We start from the raw sequence: 18,527 nt of genomic DNA on the forward strand, positions 1-18,527 counted from the left end.
GCTGCAGCTGGTGGGATTGATGAAATGACCAAGGAAGTCACCAGACCCTGTTAATTGATCCTGACATACCATGCTGCAAGTCAGCAAATTTGGGAGAAATTCTGAGGAAACCATTACAAACAACTGTCAGCACATTTCAGGGTGGGTATGAACAAAGTTACCTAAATAAAAATAGAAAACCTCTCTTTTCTGTGGAATTCCCTGTTAATAAGAAAGGGGAAATTCAGGAATGGGTATATATTTAACTGATCCTTAAATACCATGCTGCAAGCCAGCAAATTTGGGAGAAATTCTGAGGAACTATTACAAACAACTGTCAACACCTTTTAGGGTGGGTATGAACAAATTCCCTTAAAAAAATAGAAAACTTCTCTTTTATCTGGAATTCTCTGTTTATAAGGAGGGGCATATTTATGACTGGGTATATATTGCAGTGGCACTCCTGAGGATTCAAGCACTCCTTTCTCCAGGGACAAGACTGAAGGAACTCTTCAGCTGCCTCTTCTGAGACTCTGCTTCAAGGTAAGCTCCTGCTCCTTCCTCACCACTCACTCCAATACTCAAAGATTTCCCTGAGCTTTGCAATAAATATGTACAGAGAAAGCCTAGGCTGGAGTTGCTGAGCTCCAAGGAGCAATCAGAGCTTATGCATGCACTGAATTTTGCAGCCCTTTAGTATTCTTTTTCAGTAGGAGGGCAAGAAGAGATGGAATGATTGGGGATAGAAACTGAAGTTAGGTAAGAATTAGGGGTGAAGTTATTGAGCACCAAAACCTATACCATGACCTTGCAAGAGGCCTCTGGAAAAACACATGTGACTGAACTCCTAGAAAATTCACTCTAACCCCTGTTTGGGAAATAAAACAGCTCTGCCTGCTTGGAGACAGTATAAACCCAGTCAGTCTGAGTCTGCAGCAGAGGCATTTGAGAGTCCTCTGTCACTTTGGGACTCTGATCAGAATCTTGTGCTGCACATTTTCACCGTAGTTTTTTTCTATATATCTGTTACGTTAGATATTAAGTCAGTTAGATAATTTTTAATCTCCTTGTTAAAGGAATTTTTAGAAATTTCTCGGATTGATTTGGGGCAGACAGGGCTGTGCTCTGCAGAGTAATGTAAGAAGTCACCACCAGAGGTTCATGTTCTCAGTTTCCAGCTCTTTGGTCAGCACATTCCTGATCCAGGACTTGAAAAGAGAAAAGGAGCAGATGTCTTGGGTCAGAGCAGGTCTGTGTGTAGCTCAACATGCTGAATGCAATGGAAATGGAGAGATGAGGGTCAGGGAGAAGGGTATGAAAAGAGCAAATGTGCAAGGTGACTTTTCAAGCCCTCAGCAGCTCTCAGCTCAGCCCCTTCCCAGCCAAAGCTGAGCTTTGTGCTTTAGAGGCTGTGGCAGCTTTCTGTGCCAGGAACCCTTTGAACTGCCTGTCCTACCTGCCTTATTCCAAATGCTGCTGATAATAAACCACTCCACTGAGTGTCTGGCCATGCAAATGGAAGCATCCCTGCCATCCCAAACCTGTGCTGCCTCTGAAAGGACACAAAGCCCCTTGCTTGGTTGCCAGCATCCCAGGGAGCTTTTCAGCAGTTTTCTCATAAAGGAATGATCTTACTGACTGCTGAGAATCACATCAGCACTGAGAAAGACAAAATGGGACAGCTGTCTGTCCAAGAAATTCGTGCAATGGTGCCTTTGACAGTACAGGAAAATCCATCATCAAAGATGAAGAGGGGTAGCAGCAGGAATCCCATGGACCCAGAGGAAGAGCTGCAACCCCTCAGTGCTCGCATTGCAGCAGCCATTGTGCTGATAAGATTAAAGTGTTATCCTGATGCAGACCATTATCCCTCTTTCTGGCTGATATCATCAGCTTGACCCGTTCATTTTTTCTCTCCATGTCACTGAAAGTTTAGAGTCTGCCTTGTATAATGTGGAAATGCAAGGTGAGCAGCAGGACAGCCATTGCCCAATGCCAGCTGAGAGGCAGGAGCCCAAGCGCATCATTGGGGTTCAGGATTGGATCTGACTGGAGGAGCTGTGTGTCTGTGTGAACCTGGATGGGGCCAGGGACATGTAGGAAGTGCAGCACTGCTGTTCTTTCCCTGTCCAGTGCCCCATGAGATTCAAGCCCAGCTCAGCATTGCAGGGGCTGAGCAGAGTCCGTGCCCAGCTGCAGGTGTCTGCTGTGGGGAGGTGCTCAGGGCAGGAGGGAGGTGGGGAAAGGTGACCTTGTCCCAGGGCTGTGCCTCACTTGCAAGATAACTTTGCAGTGAGAGGTGATGAAACTTGTGGTGGCTTTGTCTCCTTCCTCACCCAGGCTGACTTCTCCCACTGCTGCCTCCTCCTCTGGGCACCTAAACCCTGGTCTAGATTTCACCCTTATTGCCCTCAAGATTTTTCCACATCCAGCAGGACAGAAATTACTCCTTTCCTGGTCTCCCATAATCTCTTCCTCTGCCACCTCTGTCCACCTGCACAAAAAACCTCCAGGCCATGCCCAGCTCTGTCCAAGCTGAGTGTCCCTCTGCATTTGCCTTCCAGGGGAGCAAGAGCCCTTCACTGAAATCCTCCCACCATGCTGGGGCTGCTGCTGCAGGTGTTGGCGAGCTGCCTCTGGCTGGGACACAGCGAGGTGGTGAAGTCCTTTCAAGGACCTTGTACTCGGTTCTTCTATGAGAAGACCCCCCCAAGTGGTGGTATTCGTCCAGTGAATGCAGCCAGGATCTGCCAGGTCTATCAAAACCAATATCGCTTTGCCACCCTGTATGACAGAACCAATAGAATTCCAAGGTACTCTGCTTACATCTACCAGCCTGGACCAGGAGGCAGATCTGACTCATGGTTTGTTGAGCCCCAGGTGAGTTTTTCTCTTACTGCACATCACCGTACACTCACTCACAGATGAGCTGCAGCATTTAAATTACCACTTCTGTTTCCTACCACCTCAACAATACTCACAGGCAAATGGACACACTGGATGGGAATTTTATCCTTTTACTTTCAAACACCTGCACCACGTGGTTCCTCTGATGCATCTGAGACATCAGCAGGAGGATGAGATGAATCATATCCCAAAGGTGCCCAGTTTTCTACCTTCACCTGCCGCGGCCCGGGGAGGAGAGGGGGGACCCGGGCCGCCCCTACCGCGGCCCGGGGAGGAGAGGGGGGACCCGGGCCGCCCCTACCGCGGCCCGGGGAGGGGGGGGGGAAGCCCGCGCCACCATTGCCGCGGCCCGGGGACGGGGGGGGAAGCCGGCGCCGCCATTGCTGCGGCTCGGGGAGCCGACGGGAGCCCCGCGGAAGCCATTGCTGTGGCCCGCGGAGCCGACGGGGTGCTTTGTCCCCGCCCGCCGCCGCCGCGGCAGGAGCGGGGAAACTCCGTCCCTGCCCGCCGCCGGCGCCATGGGCGCGGGAAAGCTCCGTCCCCGCCCGCCGCCGCTGCCGTAGGAGCAGGGGAAGCTCCGTCCCTGCCTGCCACCGCAGGGCAGCGCCGACCCGGGGTGACCGAGCCCAGTGGCAGCGCCGGGCTGGGCTATCTGGCCCTGTCAGCGGCCCCTAGCGGGCCGAGCCTGCACAGCCTTAGCTCAGCCAGTAAACCCCGCACTCTCACCTGACAGAACATTAAATCAGATTAATTTGTGTTACATTACAAAGTCCAATGATTCCCCTCCCTGTGCCCTGCTGGGGTAGGGGACCAAATAATGGGGAAAAGGCTCCCAAGAGGGGCTAAACTTGAGGAAACACCAGTCCTGCTGGGGTCTGTTCCCCACTTTACCCTGAGTTGTTCTGCACCCGTGACAGAGCTTATCTGTTCCCAGTGAAGAGTCAAACAGGCTTTGTGAGGGCTGTGAGAGAAGTGAGCAGAAACTCAGAAGGGACTGAGATGCCCCAGGGACAAAGGCTTGGGGGAAAAGGCACTGGGGATGAGAGTGTCAGCTTAAGTGTGGAGGGATTTCTGGAGTGATGTTTGAGGCAGTGAAAAGTGAGGAGCAGCAGTGTCAGTCCAGTCAGAAGGGTGTGATCTCCATGCATGGGCAGTGAGCCCTGAGCACCTTTGGCTCAGGCTTGGTCCAGAAGGATCCAGCAGACAGACAGAACTCCAAAGCTATGGAGCCCTCACAAATGTCCTTCACACCTCCAGGAACACAGGCCAGGCCAATTAAGGAATTTTAGGGCAAAAAATTCAGGACCTTTCCATGGGCAGAGGAGTAGGAGTATTTTGATTGAAAATGTGGAAGATCATGATGTCCAGTTCCAGAGGGAGGCTAAATATGCTTTCCTATAGATGAAGAACAACCTGTTGAATTATGAAAAAAATAATCATTTGCACTTGTTACTCAAATGAACATGAGCAATTAAACTGCTCCTGCACAGCTGAAGCCTTCACATTAGTGAGGCATAAAATCTTCTGTCATTTTGTAGAATCAGAGAGGGGTTTGTGTTGGAAGGAACCTTAAAGATCATCTCAATCCAAACCCCCTGCATGGGCCAGGCCACTTGCCACCAGGCCAGCATGTTCCACACCCATCACTGCTCTTCTCTTTTCAGACTATAGAGACAGATTACCTTGACCATCATTGATTTTGTTAACTTTCTCCAGAGTGCTTTTTGGAGCACTGCCAAAGAATCCCCAGGACTCTTTTGGGATTACAGGTTCCTCTCAGGGGCTGATCCTTTGTAACTTGTTTTGAGTGATGCTGCAGAAAATGCTGCCTGGCTCAGATCAGCTCTCAGACACATTCTTAGCACTGCTGTAACACATACCATTTACACTGAGATCTTTTGTATCCAGAGAAAATATGTTCATCCTTAAATAAACTGCAACCCTCCCAGGGAATCCTCAGCTCCAGGACTGATTTCCTGTCACATTTCCCAGGGTATGGGGTTAGAGAAGGAAACATTTTGTGTTCGAGGACTGGGTTAAACCTGTAGCAACCACACATAAAATCACAGAATCAATGAATCACCCCGTGGTGTGAGTGGATCCAGGAAAATCCCTGAGCAGATTTGGGCAGTGGGGATAGGAGGAAAGAGAGGCAGATTTGGTGGGGAAACTTTCTCACCAAAGTCACCTTTCAATCCTAGGAGTGGACAACACTCCTTGTCTCATGCATCCATCCATGCTCCCAGCACAGGCTGCAGGTTGGATCACAAAATGACAAGTCAAAATGGGAGCAGTCACATTCTGAGATACTTTCTAGTTAAAGATTCTGTGTTCATGCAGGAGGGGCATGTTTATGATTTCTCTCTGATTCATGAATTTTCCTACACTGAGGAGACCAAAGTGGGGTTTTGACAATCAGAGATGTGTGCTCCAGGGTAATCTGTTTCATTACATGCATCCTCAGTACTGACACCTTTTCCTCTTCTTATCCTGTCAAGCTGATCCAGCAAGATTATCTCAAGTATATGGAAACAGAGCGTTCCATCATAGATACCTACGGGATCACTCCAGCAGATATTGGCAAGAATCAGGCTATTGACAAGGACTACGTCGATGCCCTGTTTCTGGAACGTGGTCACTTGAGTCCCAGTGGCCACCAAACTGGCGATGGCAAGACGGCTACCTTCACCCTCACCAACATAGTGCCCCAGTACAAAACACTCAACGAGGGTGCCTGGAAAGAGTACGAGGACTCGATGGCCCGGAGAACCGAGGGCTGTGATACCACCTATGTCATCACGGGTGTTGTGCCTGGGAACAGCCCCAATAGGAGGGTTAATGTACCCAGCCACATCTGGTCAGCTGCCTGCTGTGTGAGGGGCAACAAGCCCATAAAGGCTTGGGGGGCCATCGCTGAGAACAAGATAGACATGAACGTGGTGACTAACCTCAGGCTGGGGAAACTGGAGGAGATGTTAACCAAGCTCTATAAGGGGACGGTGGTTACTCTGTTCAACAATGATTGTCCCCGGTAGATGTAAAAGGCTCAGGAGATTTTCTAACATGTCACAGAATCACAGAATCACAAAATGGGTTGGTTTTGAGGGGAGCGTAGTAAAATTCATGTATTTTGACCTGTCTGCCAGAGGCAGGGACACCTTCCACTGCCCCAGGTTGTTCCAAGCCATCCCCAGCCTGGCCTTGAACACTTCCAGGGATGGAGCAGTCAGAACAGCTCTGGGTAACTTTTGCTCTATATATCACAGCCTGCTCCCAGGAATTTGCTCCTTTAGGGTATGCCCTCTAACCCTGCCCTCCATCAGTGTGAAACCATTCCCTCTTGTCCTGTCGCTCCATCCCCTTGTCCAAAGAGCCTCTCCAGCCCTCTTAGACATCCTGTAGGTACTGGACTCTCTGGAGCCTTCTCCAGACTGAACATGCCCGGCTCTCTCAGCCTCTCTCCAGAGCAGACGGGCTCCAGCCCTCAGAGCACCTTCATGGCCTGCACTGGACTCCACTCCAACAGCTTTGGATCCTTCTGGAGCTGTGGGCCCCAGAGCTGGAGGCAGCACTGCAGCTGGGCTCTCAGCAGAGCAGAGCACAGGGGGACAAATGTCCTGTGCACCTTCTGTGCTGCTTCCTTGTCTGCTGTGTTTGCAGCTCTGTCCCTCAGGGCACCTCCTCCTCTGCCCAAAGGCACAAAGCCAGTGGCCAGAGCCTCCAGCTGCTTTGCTTTGCTGCCCATCTCAGGAGAGAGCTCTCAGGGATGAGTCCTCTCCTCCTTAGCTCTCCCTGACAGTGTGCAGCTGACTTGTCCCTCCCCTCCTTAGCAAGGCTGTGCCACCAGGGCACCTCAGGCTGCCCAGACATCTTGTCTGGACATCTCCATGTCTGCACATACCCAAACCCCAACCATGATTCTGGACAACCTGCTCTGGCTCATCCTGCTTGAGCCTGGAATTTGCATGAGGAGATCTTGAGAAGTCCCTCCAAAACCCAACAATTCTGTGATTATGTGATCCTGGGACATGCTTTTGTTTGCTTGCTTTTGAAAGTGCACTTGAGAGTAGCACCTGTTGTATCAGACAGGCAGGCTTTGGCATCAGATACATACAAAGCTTTGAGCAGCCAAAGCTAAATTGCTGTGATGCACTCCTTGGATTGCTTCATTCTCTGCTCTGCTTCTGAAGCTTTTCTGCAGATTTATGGGAAAATGATTTGGGGAAATGTATTCATGGTTGTAAAAGATCATTGTGTACCACCTCATTTAGTTTGCAAGAGCTTAAAATAAAAGCTATTTGCTGCAGTGGTGGATTGCAGGGTCATGTCTTACATAAGCCACAAGTTGCTTCTCACTGAAATTTCTATAACTACTTGAGAGTGCCCAGAGGATCCTTGCAGGACATTGGGTGTCCAAGTGCAATCTGAGGATGCCATAACACCCACACAAGTGTCAGCATCAGACACCAGTTATTCTCCTGGGAATGGGCATGAACAAAGTGGGCCAGGTTGCCAACAGCTCACACAAGACACCCCCATGGCTCCAGCAATCACACCTGCAACCTTGATGTCCTCAGTCTTGATCCTTTAGGTGTGGGGGCCTGTGTAACAAAGAGTTCAAAGGGTTCTGTTCCTTCAGGCTTTTGTGGGATTGCCCCACTTTACCCCGGGAGGGGTTTACCCTGTGTCATGCAGCACTGTGGGGTTGGGGACACTTTGGGGGTTTCTGATGCTTTATGGCCCCTTCTAATGATGTGACCACTGTTGGGCCCTGCTTTGTTATGTCAGATGGGCCTCAGCAGAAGGGAGGAATTCGACCCAGCTCTGCCACATCAGCTTCTTCTTGGCCTTCTCCCTCACTCTGGCTAAACCCCTCTTTTATTAAGGCATCAGTGCCAGGTTAACAGAGACAAAAGGAACCACATGATCCAACCAGTTTGTTTAAAAAAATCCTTGGTCAAACAGACTTCTCTGCGTAGTTCTGCTTCTAACAACCAACTCATCATTCTCTTATTCCTGGACTTTTCTAAATGGAAGGAAATGAGTCCAGTTTAGTTTGAGTGAATGAATGATTATTGACTCACAGAACATTTTGGGGTAGAAAGAACCTTAAGGACCAGCTAGTTCCATGCCCTCTCATGGTCAGGGTTACCTTCCACTATCCCAGGTTGCTCCAAACCCAAGCCAATGAGCCCATGGACACTTCCAGGGATGGGGCAATCTCAGCTTCTATGGGCAACCTCTGCTGGGGTTTCACCACCACACAGTACCAAACATTCACCTCATATCCAATCTATACCTACATTCAGTGCATTTCAAGCCATTTCACCTTGTCCTAATGTTTTGGTTTTTCCCCCGCCTGCACCCACACCCCCCACAGCCGCTCCCTCACTCCCCAGACACCGGGATCAGGGAGAGAACTGGGAGGGTAAAAGATGGAAAACTCGTGCGTGGAATTAAAGATTGTGTAACAGGGACAGCAAAAGCTGTGCACACAAGCAAAGCACTTTCAAGGAATTCTTTGCCCATTCCCCTTGGACAGAAAATGTCCACCCACCTTCAGGAGAGCAGGGCTCATCCCACCTAACAGTTACCTGAAAAAGACAAAACTCACCACTACAAATGTGCCCTCCTTCTTCCTTCTTCCCCTCACTTTATATCCTCAGCATGATGCCACATGCTCTGGGAGATCCCTCAGGTCACTTAGGATCACTTGTCCTGGCTGTGTCTCCTCCCAACCTCCCAAGTCCCCCCAGCCTCCTGGCCAGCCTGGCACTACAAAAAGCAGAAAAGGTCTTGGCCCTCTGGGAGCACTGCTCAGCACTAACCAAAAATATCTCTGTGTTATCAACTCTGTGTGCAGTAGAACTGCAAAAACACAGCCCCATACCTGCCACTATTAAGAAAATTAACTCTGAACACAGCACATCTATCAGCTCCATGCCCCAGTCCATAGTCTGTCTCCAGCTCTCCTGTAGGCTCCTAAAGTCCTGGCAGGAGCTCTGAGGTATCCCCAGAGCCTTCTCCTTCCCAGGCTGCTGGGATGAAGCTGGTACAAAGCCATGGCCATCAGGCAAGAGAATATTTGTTGCCTGGCCATAGGAATGATGTTATATGAGGCTGCAGAAGAGCAGCCTGTGACTGTCTGAGTGTACTCAGAGACAGGCCAGTCCATCTCATGTCACCAGAGATGTTCTGTTGGGAACACAAACACATGTAGGAGCTGGGGCAGCAGCAGCTGCAGCTGGGGGGATTGATGAAATGACCAAGGAAGTCACCAGACCCTGTTAATTGATCCTGACATACCATGCTGCAAGTCAGCAAACTTGGGAGAAATTCTGAGGAAACCATTACAAACAACTGTCAGCACATTTCAGGGTGGGTATGAACAAAGTTACCTAAATAAAAATAGAAAACCTCTCTTTTCTGTGGATTTCCCTGTTTATAAGAAAGGGGAAATTCAGCAATGGGTATATATTTAACTGATCCTTAAATACCATGCTGCAAGTCAGCCAATTTGGGAGAAATTCTGAGGAAACTGTTACAAACAACTTTCAACACTTTTTACGGTGAGTATGAAGAAATTCCCTAAATAAAATTAGAAAACTTCTATTTTCTGTGGAATTCTCTGTTTAGAAGGGGCAAATTTATGACTGGGTATATATATCAGTGACACTCCTGAGGATTCAAACAGTCCTTTCTGCATGAACAAGACTGAAGGAACTGTTCAGCTGCCTCTTCTGAGACTCTGCTTCAAGGTAAGCTCCTGATTCTTCCTCACCACTCACTCCAAAACTCCAAGCTTTTCCAGATCTTTGCAATAAATATATATAGACAAAGCCTAGGCTGGATTCCTTGAGCTTAAGGAGCAATCAGAGGTTATGCATGCACTGAATTTTGCAACACTTTAGTATTCTCTGTCAATCAGGAGGGCAACGAGAGAAGGAAGGATTTGGGAAAGAAACTCAAGTCAGCCCACCTGAAAATTAACATGAAGCTGTTGAATAACAAGGAGGGGTGATTTTATTGAGCACCAAAACTACAACCATGACCTTGCAACAGTCCTTCAGACAAACACGGATGGCTGTACTCCTAGAAAATTCACTCTAAGCCCTGTTTGGTAAATCCAACAACTCTGTGTACTTGGAGATCATATAAAAGCAGCCAATCTGAGACTGCAGCAGAGGCATTTGAGAGTCCTGTGCCACTTCGGGACTGTGAGCAGTGTCCTATGCTGCTCTTTGTCATTGAGGGTTTTTATCTCTGTATCTATTAAGTAAGATTAGTAATCTCTTAGTAAGATTAAGTTAGTCAGATAAATTTTAATTTCATTGTGTGGGTAAACCTAAAGGACATCTCAGACACTTCTCACATTGATTTGGAGCAGACAGGGCTGTGCTCTGCAGAGTACTGTAAGAAGTCAGCACCAGAGGTTCATGTTCTCAGTTTCTAGACCATTGGTCACCACATTCCTGGTGCAGCTCAGCCAAAGCTGAGCTTTGTGCTTTAGAGGCTGGAGCAGCTTTCTGTGCCAGGAACCCTTTGAACTGCCTGTCCTACCTGCCTTATTCCAAATGCTGCTGATAATAAATCACTCCACTGAGTGTCTGGCCATGCAAATGGAAGCATCCCTGCCATCCCAAACCTGTGCTGCCTCTGAAATGACACAAAGCCCCTTGCTTGGTTGCCAGCATCCCAGGGAGCTTTTCAGCAGTTTTCTCATGAAGAAATGATCTTACTGACTGCTGAGAATCACATCAGCACTGAGATAGACAAAATGGGACAGCTGTCTGTCCAAGAAATTCGTGCAATGGTGCCTTTGACAGTACAGGAAAATCCATCATCAAAGATGAAGAGGGGCAGCAGCAGGAATCCCAAGCACTCACAGGAAGAGCTGCCCCTGCTCAGTGCTTGCATTGCAGCAGCCATTGTGCTGATAAGATTAAAGTGTTATCCTGATGCAGACCATTATCCCTCTTTCTGGCTGATATCATCAGCTTGACCCCTTCATTTTTTCTCTCCATGTCTCTGCAAGTTCAGGGTCTGGGGTTCGATAATGTGGAAATGCAAGGTGAGCAGCAGGACAGCCATTGCCCAATGCCAGCTGAGAGGCAGGAGCCGAAGTGCATCATTGGGGTTCAGGATTGGGTCTGACTGGAGGAGCTGTGTGTCTGTGTGAACCTGGATGGGGCCAGGGCCATGTAGGAAGTGCAGCACTGCTGTTCTTGCCCTTCCCAGTGCCCCATGAGATTCAAACCCAGCTGAGCATTGCAGGGGCTGAGCAGAGTCCGTGCCCAGCTGCAGGTGTCTGCTGTGGGGAGGTGCTCAGGGCAGGAGGGAGGTGGGGAAAGGTGACCTTGTCCCAGGGCTGTGCCTCACTTGCAAGATAACTTTGCAGTGACAGGTGATGACACTCGTGGTGGCTTTGTCTCCTTCCTCACCCAGGCTGATTTCTCCCACTGCTGCCTCCTCCTCTGGACACCTAAACCCTGGTTTAGGTTTCACCCTTATTGCCCCCTTGATTTTTCCATATCCAGCAGGACAGAAATTACTCCTTTCCTGGTCTCCCATAATCTCTTCCTCTGCCAGCTCTGTTCCCCTGCACAAAAAGGCTCCAGGCCATGCCCAGCTCTGTCCAAGCTGAGTGTCCCTCTGCATTTGCCTTCCAGGGGAGCAAGAGCCCTTCACTGAAATCCTCCCACCATGCTGGGGCTGCTGCTGCTGCTGCAGGTGTTGGCGAGCTGCCTCTGTCCGGGACACAGCGAGGTGGTGAAGTCCTTTCAAGGACCTTGTACTCGGTTCTTCTATGAGAAGACCCCCCCAAGTGATGGCATTCGTCCAGTGAATGCAGCCAGGATCTGCCAGGTCTATAAAAACCAATATCGCTTTGCCACCCTGTATGACAGAACCAATAGAATTCCAGTGTACTCTGCTTACATCTACCAGCCTGGACCAGGAGACAGACATGACACATGGTATATTGAGCCCCAGGTGAGTTTTTCTCTTACTGCACATCACCGTACACTCACTCACAGATGAGCTGCAGCATTTAAATTACCACTTCTGTTTCCTACCAACTCAACAATACTCACATGCAAATGCACACACTGGATGGAAATTTTATCCTTTTACTTTCAAACACCTGCACCACGTGGTTCCTCTGATGCATCTGAGACATCAGCAGGAGGATGAGATGAATCATATCCCAAAGGTGCCCAGTTTTCTACCTTCACCTGACAGAAACATTAAATCAGATTAATTTGTGTTACATTACAAAGCCCAATATTCCCCTCCCTGTGCCCTGCTGGGATGGGGCCCAAGTGATGTGGAAAAGGCACCCAAGAGAGGCTAAACTTGAGGGACCACCAGTCCTGCTGGGATCTGATCCCCACTTTACCCTGAGTTGTTCTGCACCCCTAACAGAGCTTATCTGCTCCCAGTGAAGAGTCAAACAGGCTTTGTGAGGGCTGTGAGAGAAGTGAGGAGAAACTCAGAAGGGGCTGAGATGGCCCAGGGACAAAGCCTTGGAGGAAAAGGCACTGGGGATGAGAGGGTCAGCTTAAGTGTGGAGGGTTTTCTGGAGTGATGTTTGAGGCAGTGAAAAGTGAGGAGCAGCAGTGTCAGTCCAGTCAGAAGGGTGTGATCTCCATGCATGGGCAGTGAGCCCTGAGCACCTTTGGCTCAGGCTTGGTCCAGAAGGATCCAGCAGACACACAGAACTCCAAAGCTATGGAGCCCTCACAAATGTCCTTCACACCTCCAGGAACACAGGCCAGGCCAATTAAGGAATTTTAGGGCAAAAAATTCAGGATCTTTCCATGGGTAGAGTAGGAGGAGAATTTTGATTGAAAATGTGGAAGATCATAATGTCCAGTTCCAGAGGGAGGCTAAATATGCTTTCCTAAAGATGAACAACAACCTGTTGAATTATGAAAAAATAATCATTTGCAGTTGTTACATGGACATGAACCATTAATCTGCTCTTGCACCACTGAAGCCTTCACATTAGTGAGGCATAAAAACTTCTGTCATTTTGTAGAATTATAGAGTGGTTTGTGTTGGAAGGAACCTTAAAGACCATCTCAATCCAAACCTGCTGCATGGTCCAGGCCACTTGCCACTTGTCACAAACCCATCACTGGCCTTCTCTTCCTAGACAAAAACCTAAATTACCTTGAACATCACTGATTTTGTTAACTTTCTCCAGAGGGCTTTTTGGAGTACTCCCAAAAATTCCCCAGGACTCTTTTGGGATTACAGGCTTCTCTTAGAGGCTGATCATTTGTGACTTCTTTTGAGTGATGCTGCAGAAAATGCTGCCTGGCTCAGATCAGCTCTCACACACATTCTTAGCACTGCTGTAACACATACCATTTACATTGAGATCTTTTGTATCCAGAGAAAATACGTTCATCCTTGAACAAACTTCAGCCCTCCCAGGGAAACCTCAGCTCCAGGACTGATTTCCTGTCACATCTCCCTGCGTATGGGGTTAGAGAAGGTAACATTTTGTGTATGAGGACTGGGCTAAACCTGTAGCAACCACACATAAAATCACAGAAACAATTAATCACCCCGTGGTGTGAGAGGATCCAGGAAAATCCCTGGGCAGTGGACAACACTCCTTGTCTCATGCATCCATCCATGCTCCCAGCACAGCTGTGGGCAGGATCACAAAGATGACAAGTCAAAATGGGAGTAGTCACATTCTGAGTTACTTTCTAGTTAAAGCTACTGTGTTCATGCAGGAGGGGTATGTCTATGATTTCTCTCTGATTAATGCATTTTCCTACACTGAGGAGACCAAAGTGGGGTTTTGACAATCAGAGATGTGTGCTCCAGGGTAATCTGTTTCATTACATGCATCCTCAGTACTGACAACTATTTCTCTTCTTACCATGTCAAGCTGATCCAGCAAGATTATCACAAGTATATGGAAACAGAGGATTCCATCATACATACCTACGGGATCACTCCAGCAGATATTGGCAAGAATCAGGCCATTCTCCAGGACTACATTGATGCCCAGGGTCTGGACCGTGGTCACTTGAGTCCCTGTGGCCACCAAATTAATGAGGAGTACAAGAACTCTACCTTCACCCTCACCAACATAGTGCCCCAGTACAGCAAACTCAACCAGGGTGCCTGGAAACACTACGAGGACACAACGATGCACCAGAACACCCAAGGCTGTGATACCACCTATGTCATCACGGGTGTTGTGCCTGGGGAGGACAAGGTCCCCAGTCAGAGGGTTAATATACCCAGCCACATCTGGTCAGCTGCCTGCTGTGTGAAGGGAAAAAAGCCCATAAAGGCTTGGGGGGCCATCGCTGAGAACAAGAGAAACATGAACGTGGTGACTAACCTCAAGCTGGGGAAACTTGAGGAGATGTTGACCAAGCTCTATAAGGGGACGGTGGTTACTCTGTTCAAGAATGATTGTCCCCGGCAGATGGAAAAGGCTCAGGAGATTTTCTAACATGTCACAGAATCACAGAATCACAAAATGGGTTGGTTTTGAGGGGAGCGTAGAGCATTAAAATTCATGTATTTTGACCTGCTTGCCAGGGGCAGGGACACCTTCCACTGCCCCAGGTTGTTCCAAGCCATCCCCAGCCTGGCCTTGAGCGCTTCCAGGGATGGGGCAGTCAGAACAGCTCTGGGTATCTTTTGCTCTATATACCACAGCCTGCTCCCAGGAATTTGCTCCTTTAGGGTATGCCCTCTAACCCTGCCCTCCATCAGTGTGAAACCATTCCCTCTTGTCCTGTCACTCCATCCCCTTGTCCAAAGAGCCTCTCCAGCCCTCTTAGACATCCTGTAGGTACTGGACTCTCTGGACTCTTCTCCAGGCTGAACATGCCCAGCTCCCTCAGCCTCTCTCCAGAGCAGATGGGCTCCAGCCCTCAGAGCACCTTCATGGCCTGCACTGGACTCCACTCCAACAGCTTTGGATCCTTCTTGAGCTGTGGGCCCCAGAGCTGGAGGCAGCACTGCAGCTGGGCTCTCAGCAGAGCAGAGCACAGGGGGACAAATGTCCTGTGCACCTTCTGTGCTGCTTCCTTGTCTGCTGTGTTTGCAGCTCTGTCCCTCAGGGCACCTCCTCCTCTGCCCAAAGGCACAAAGCCGTGGCCAGAGCCTGCAGCTGCTTTGCTTTGCTGCCCATCTCAGGAGAGAGCTCTCAGGGACGAGTCCTCTCCTCCTTAGCTCTCCCTGACAATGTGCAGCTGACTTGTCCCTCCCCTCCTCAGCAAGGCTGTGCCACCAGGGCACCTCAGGCTGCCCAGACATCTTGTCTGGACATCTCCATGTCTGCACATACCCAAACCCCAACCATGATTCTGGACAACCTGCTCTGGCTCATCCTGCTTGAGCCTGGAATTTGCATGAGGAGATCTTGAGAAGTCCCTCCAAAACCCAACAATTCTGTGATTATGTGATCCTGGGACATGCTTTTGTTTGCTTGCTTTTGAATGTGCACCTAGAGAGCAGCACCTGTTGTATCAGACAGGCAGGCTTTGGCATCAAATACATAGAAAGCTTTGAGCAGCCAAAGCTAAATTGCTGTGATGCACTCCTTGGATTGCTTCATTCTCTGCTCAGCTTCTGAAGCTTTTCTGCAGATTTATGGGAAATTGACTTGGGGAAATGTATTCATGGTTGTAAAAGATCATTGTGTACCACCTCATTTAGTTTGCAAGAGCTTAAAATAAAAGCTATATGCTGCAGTGCTGGATTGCAGGGTCATGTCTTACATAATCCACAAGTTGCTTCTCACTGAAATTTCTATAACTACTTGAGAGTGCCCAGAGTATCCTTGCAGGACATTGGGTGTCCAAGTGCAATCTGAGGATCCATAACACCCACACAAGTGTCAGCATCAGACACCAGTTATTCTCCTGGGAATGGGCATGAACAAAGGGGGCCAGGGTGCCAACAGCTCATACAAGACACCCCCATGGCTCCAGCAATGACACCTGCAACCTTGATGTCCTCACTCTTGATCCTTTAGGTGTGGGGGCCTGTGCAACAAAGAGTTCAAAGGGTTCTGTTCCTTCAGGCTTTTGTGGGATTGCCCCACTTTACCCCGGGAGGGGTTTACCCTGTGTCATGCAGCACTGTGGGGTTGGGGACACTTTGGGGGTTTCTGATGCTTTATGGCCCCTTCTAATGATGTGACCACTGTTGGGCCCTGCTTTGTTATGTCAGATGGGCCTCAGCAGAAGGGAGGAATTCGACCCAGCTCTGCCACATCAGCTTCTTCTTGGCCTTCTCCCTCACTCTGGCTAAACCCCTCTTTTATTAAGGCATCAGTGCCAGGTTAACAGAGACAAAAGGAACCACATGATCCAACCAGTTTGTTTAAAAAAATCCTTGGTCAAACAGACTTCTCTGCGTAGTTCTGCTTCTAACAACCAACTCATCATTCTCTTATTCCTGGACTTTTCTAAATGGAAGGAAATGAGTCCAGTTTAGTTTGAGTGAATGAATGATTATTGACTCACAGAACATTTTGGGGTAGAAAGAACCTTAAGGACCAGCTAGTTCCATGCCCTCTCATGGTCAGGGTTACCTTCCACTATCCCAGGTTGCTCCAAACCCAAGCCAATGAGCCCATGGACACTTCCAGGGATGGGGCAGTCTCAGCTTCTGTGGGCAACCTCTGCTGGGGTTTCACCACCCCACAGCACCAAACATTCACCTCATATCCAATCTATACCTACATTCAGTGCATTTCAAGCCATTTCACCCTGTCCTAATGTCTTGGTTTTCACCCAGCCTGCACCCACACCCTCACAGCCGCTCCCTCACTCCCCAGACACCGGGATCAGGGAGAGAACTGGAAGGGTAAAAGCTGGAAAACTCGTGCGTGGAATTAAAGATTGTGTAACAGGGACAGCAAAAGCTGTGCACACAAGCAAAGCACATTCAAAGAATTCTTTGACCATTCCCCTTGGACAGAAAATGTCAACCCACCTCCAGGAGAGCAGGGCTCATCCCACCTAACAGTTACCTGAAAAAGACAAAACTCACCACTGCAAATGTGCCCTCCTTCTTCCTTCTTCCCCTCACTTTATATCCTCAGCATGATGCCACATGCTCTGGGAGATCCCTCAGGTCACTTAGGATCACTTGTCCTGGCTGTGTCTCCTCCCAACCTCCCAAGTACCCCCAGCCTCCTGGCCCGCCTGGCAGGACAAAAAGCAGAAAAGGTCTTGGCTCTCTGGGAGCACTGCTCAGCACTAACCAAAAATATCTCTGTGTTATCAACTCTGTGTGCAGAAGAACTGCAAAACACAGCCCCATACCTGCCACTGTCAAGAAAATTAACTCTGAACCCAGCACATCTATCAGCTCCATGCCCCAGTCCATAGTCTGTCTCCAGCTCTCCTGTAGGCTCCTAAAGTCCTGGCAGGAGCTCTGAGGTATCCCCAGAGCCTTCTCCTTCCCAGGCTGCTGGGATGAAGCTGGTACAAAGCCATGGCCATCAGACAAGAGAATATTTGTTGCCTGGCCGTAGCAATGATGTTATGTGAGGCTGCAGAAGAGCAGCCTGTGACTGTCTGAGTGTACTCAGAGACAGGCCAGTCCATCTCATGTCACCAGAGATGTTCTGTTGGAAACAAAAATACATATAGGAGATGGAGCAGCAGCAGCTGCAGCTGGTGGGATTGATGAAATGACCAAGGAAGTCACCAGACCCTGTTAATTGATCCTGACATACCATGCTGCAAGTCAGCAAATTAGGGAGAAATTCTGAGGAAACCATTACAAACAACTGTCAGCACATTTCAGAGTGGGTATGAACAAAGTTACCTAAATAAAAATAGAAAAGCTCTCTTTTCTGTGGATTTCCCTGTTTATAAGAAAGGGGAAATTCAGCAATGGGTATATATTTAAGTGATTCTTAAATACCATGCTGCAAGTCAGCAAATTTGGGAGAAATTCTGAGGAAACTGTTACAAACAACTGTCAACATTTTTTAGGGTGGGTATGAACAAATTCCCTAAAAAAAATTAGAAAACTTCTCTTTTCTCTGGAATTCTCTGTTTATAAGGAGGGGCATATTTATGACTGGGTATATATTGCAGTGACACTCCTGAGGATTCAAACAGTCCTTTCTCCAGGGAGAAGACTGAAGGAACTGTTCAGCTGCCTCTTCTGAGACTCTGCTTCAAGGTAAGCTCCTGCTCCTTCCTCACCACTCACTCCAATACTCCAAGCTTTTCCAGATCTTTGCAATAAATATATATAGACAAAGCCTAGGCTGGATTCCTTGAGCTTAAGGAGCAATCAGAGGTTATGCATGCACTGAATTTTGCAACACTTTAGTATTCTCTGTCAATCAGGAGGGCAACGAGAGAAGGAAGGATTTGGGAAAGAAACTCAAGTCAGCCCACCTGAAAATTAACATGAAGCTGTTGAATAACAAGGAGGGGTGATTTTATTGAGCACCAAAACTACAACCATGACCTTGCAACAGTCCTTCAGACAAACACGGATGGCTGTACTCCTAGAAAATTCACTCTAAGCCCTGTTTGGTAAATCCAACAACTCTGTGTACTTGGAGATCATATAAAAGCAGCCAATCTGAGACTGCAGCAGAGGCATTTGAGAGTCCTGTGCCACTTCGGGAC

The 18,527-nt window shown here is 48.7% G+C and overlaps 2 protein-coding genes across 2 annotated transcripts; both read left to right on the top strand.

Moving 5' to 3' along the window:
• The first annotated feature begins 439 nt into the window (after positions 1–439).
• Positions 440–6,507, top strand: LOC116994921 (endonuclease domain-containing 1 protein-like). The gene is made up of 3 exons (XM_033056900.1): positions 440–522; positions 2,544–2,859; positions 5,385–6,507. The coding sequence occupies exons 2-3, from the start codon at positions 2,578–2,580 to the stop codon at positions 5,919–5,921; spliced, it is 819 nt and encodes a 272-aa protein (XP_032912791.1). The 5' UTR covers positions 440–522; positions 2,544–2,577; the 3' UTR covers positions 5,922–6,507.
• A 3,058-nt stretch (positions 6,508–9,565) lies between these two features.
• Positions 9,566–14,931, top strand: LOC116994920 (endonuclease domain-containing 1 protein-like). The gene is made up of 3 exons (XM_033056899.1): positions 9,566–9,644; positions 11,556–11,877; positions 13,793–14,931. The coding sequence occupies exons 2-3, from the start codon at positions 11,590–11,592 to the stop codon at positions 14,366–14,368; spliced, it is 864 nt and encodes a 287-aa protein (XP_032912790.1). The 5' UTR covers positions 9,566–9,644; positions 11,556–11,589; the 3' UTR covers positions 14,369–14,931.
• The last annotated feature ends 3,596 nt before the right edge of the window (positions 14,932–18,527 follow it).

Source organism: Catharus ustulatus, chromosome 4 (genome assembly GCF_009819885.2).
Source record: "Catharus ustulatus isolate bCatUst1 chromosome 4, bCatUst1.pri.v2, whole genome shotgun sequence".
Taxonomy (NCBI): domain Eukaryota; kingdom Metazoa; phylum Chordata; class Aves; order Passeriformes; family Turdidae; genus Catharus; species Catharus ustulatus.

Bases quoted from the DNA above. Each gene is read 5' to 3' on its own strand.
- LOC116994921 (XM_033056900.1), top strand. From the start codon at position 2,578: ATGCTGGGGCTGCTGCTGCAGGTGTTGGCGAGCTGCCTCTGGCTGGGA. The intron at 2,860-5,384 runs GTGAGTTTTTCT...TATCCTGTCAAG, and splicing joins CATGGTTTGTTGAGCCCCAG to CTGATCCAGCAAGATTATCT.
- LOC116994920 (XM_033056899.1), top strand. From the start codon at position 11,590: ATGCTGGGGCTGCTGCTGCTGCTGCAGGTGTTGGCGAGCTGCCTCTGT. The intron at 11,878-13,792 runs GTGAGTTTTTCT...TACCATGTCAAG, and splicing joins CATGGTATATTGAGCCCCAG to CTGATCCAGCAAGATTATCA.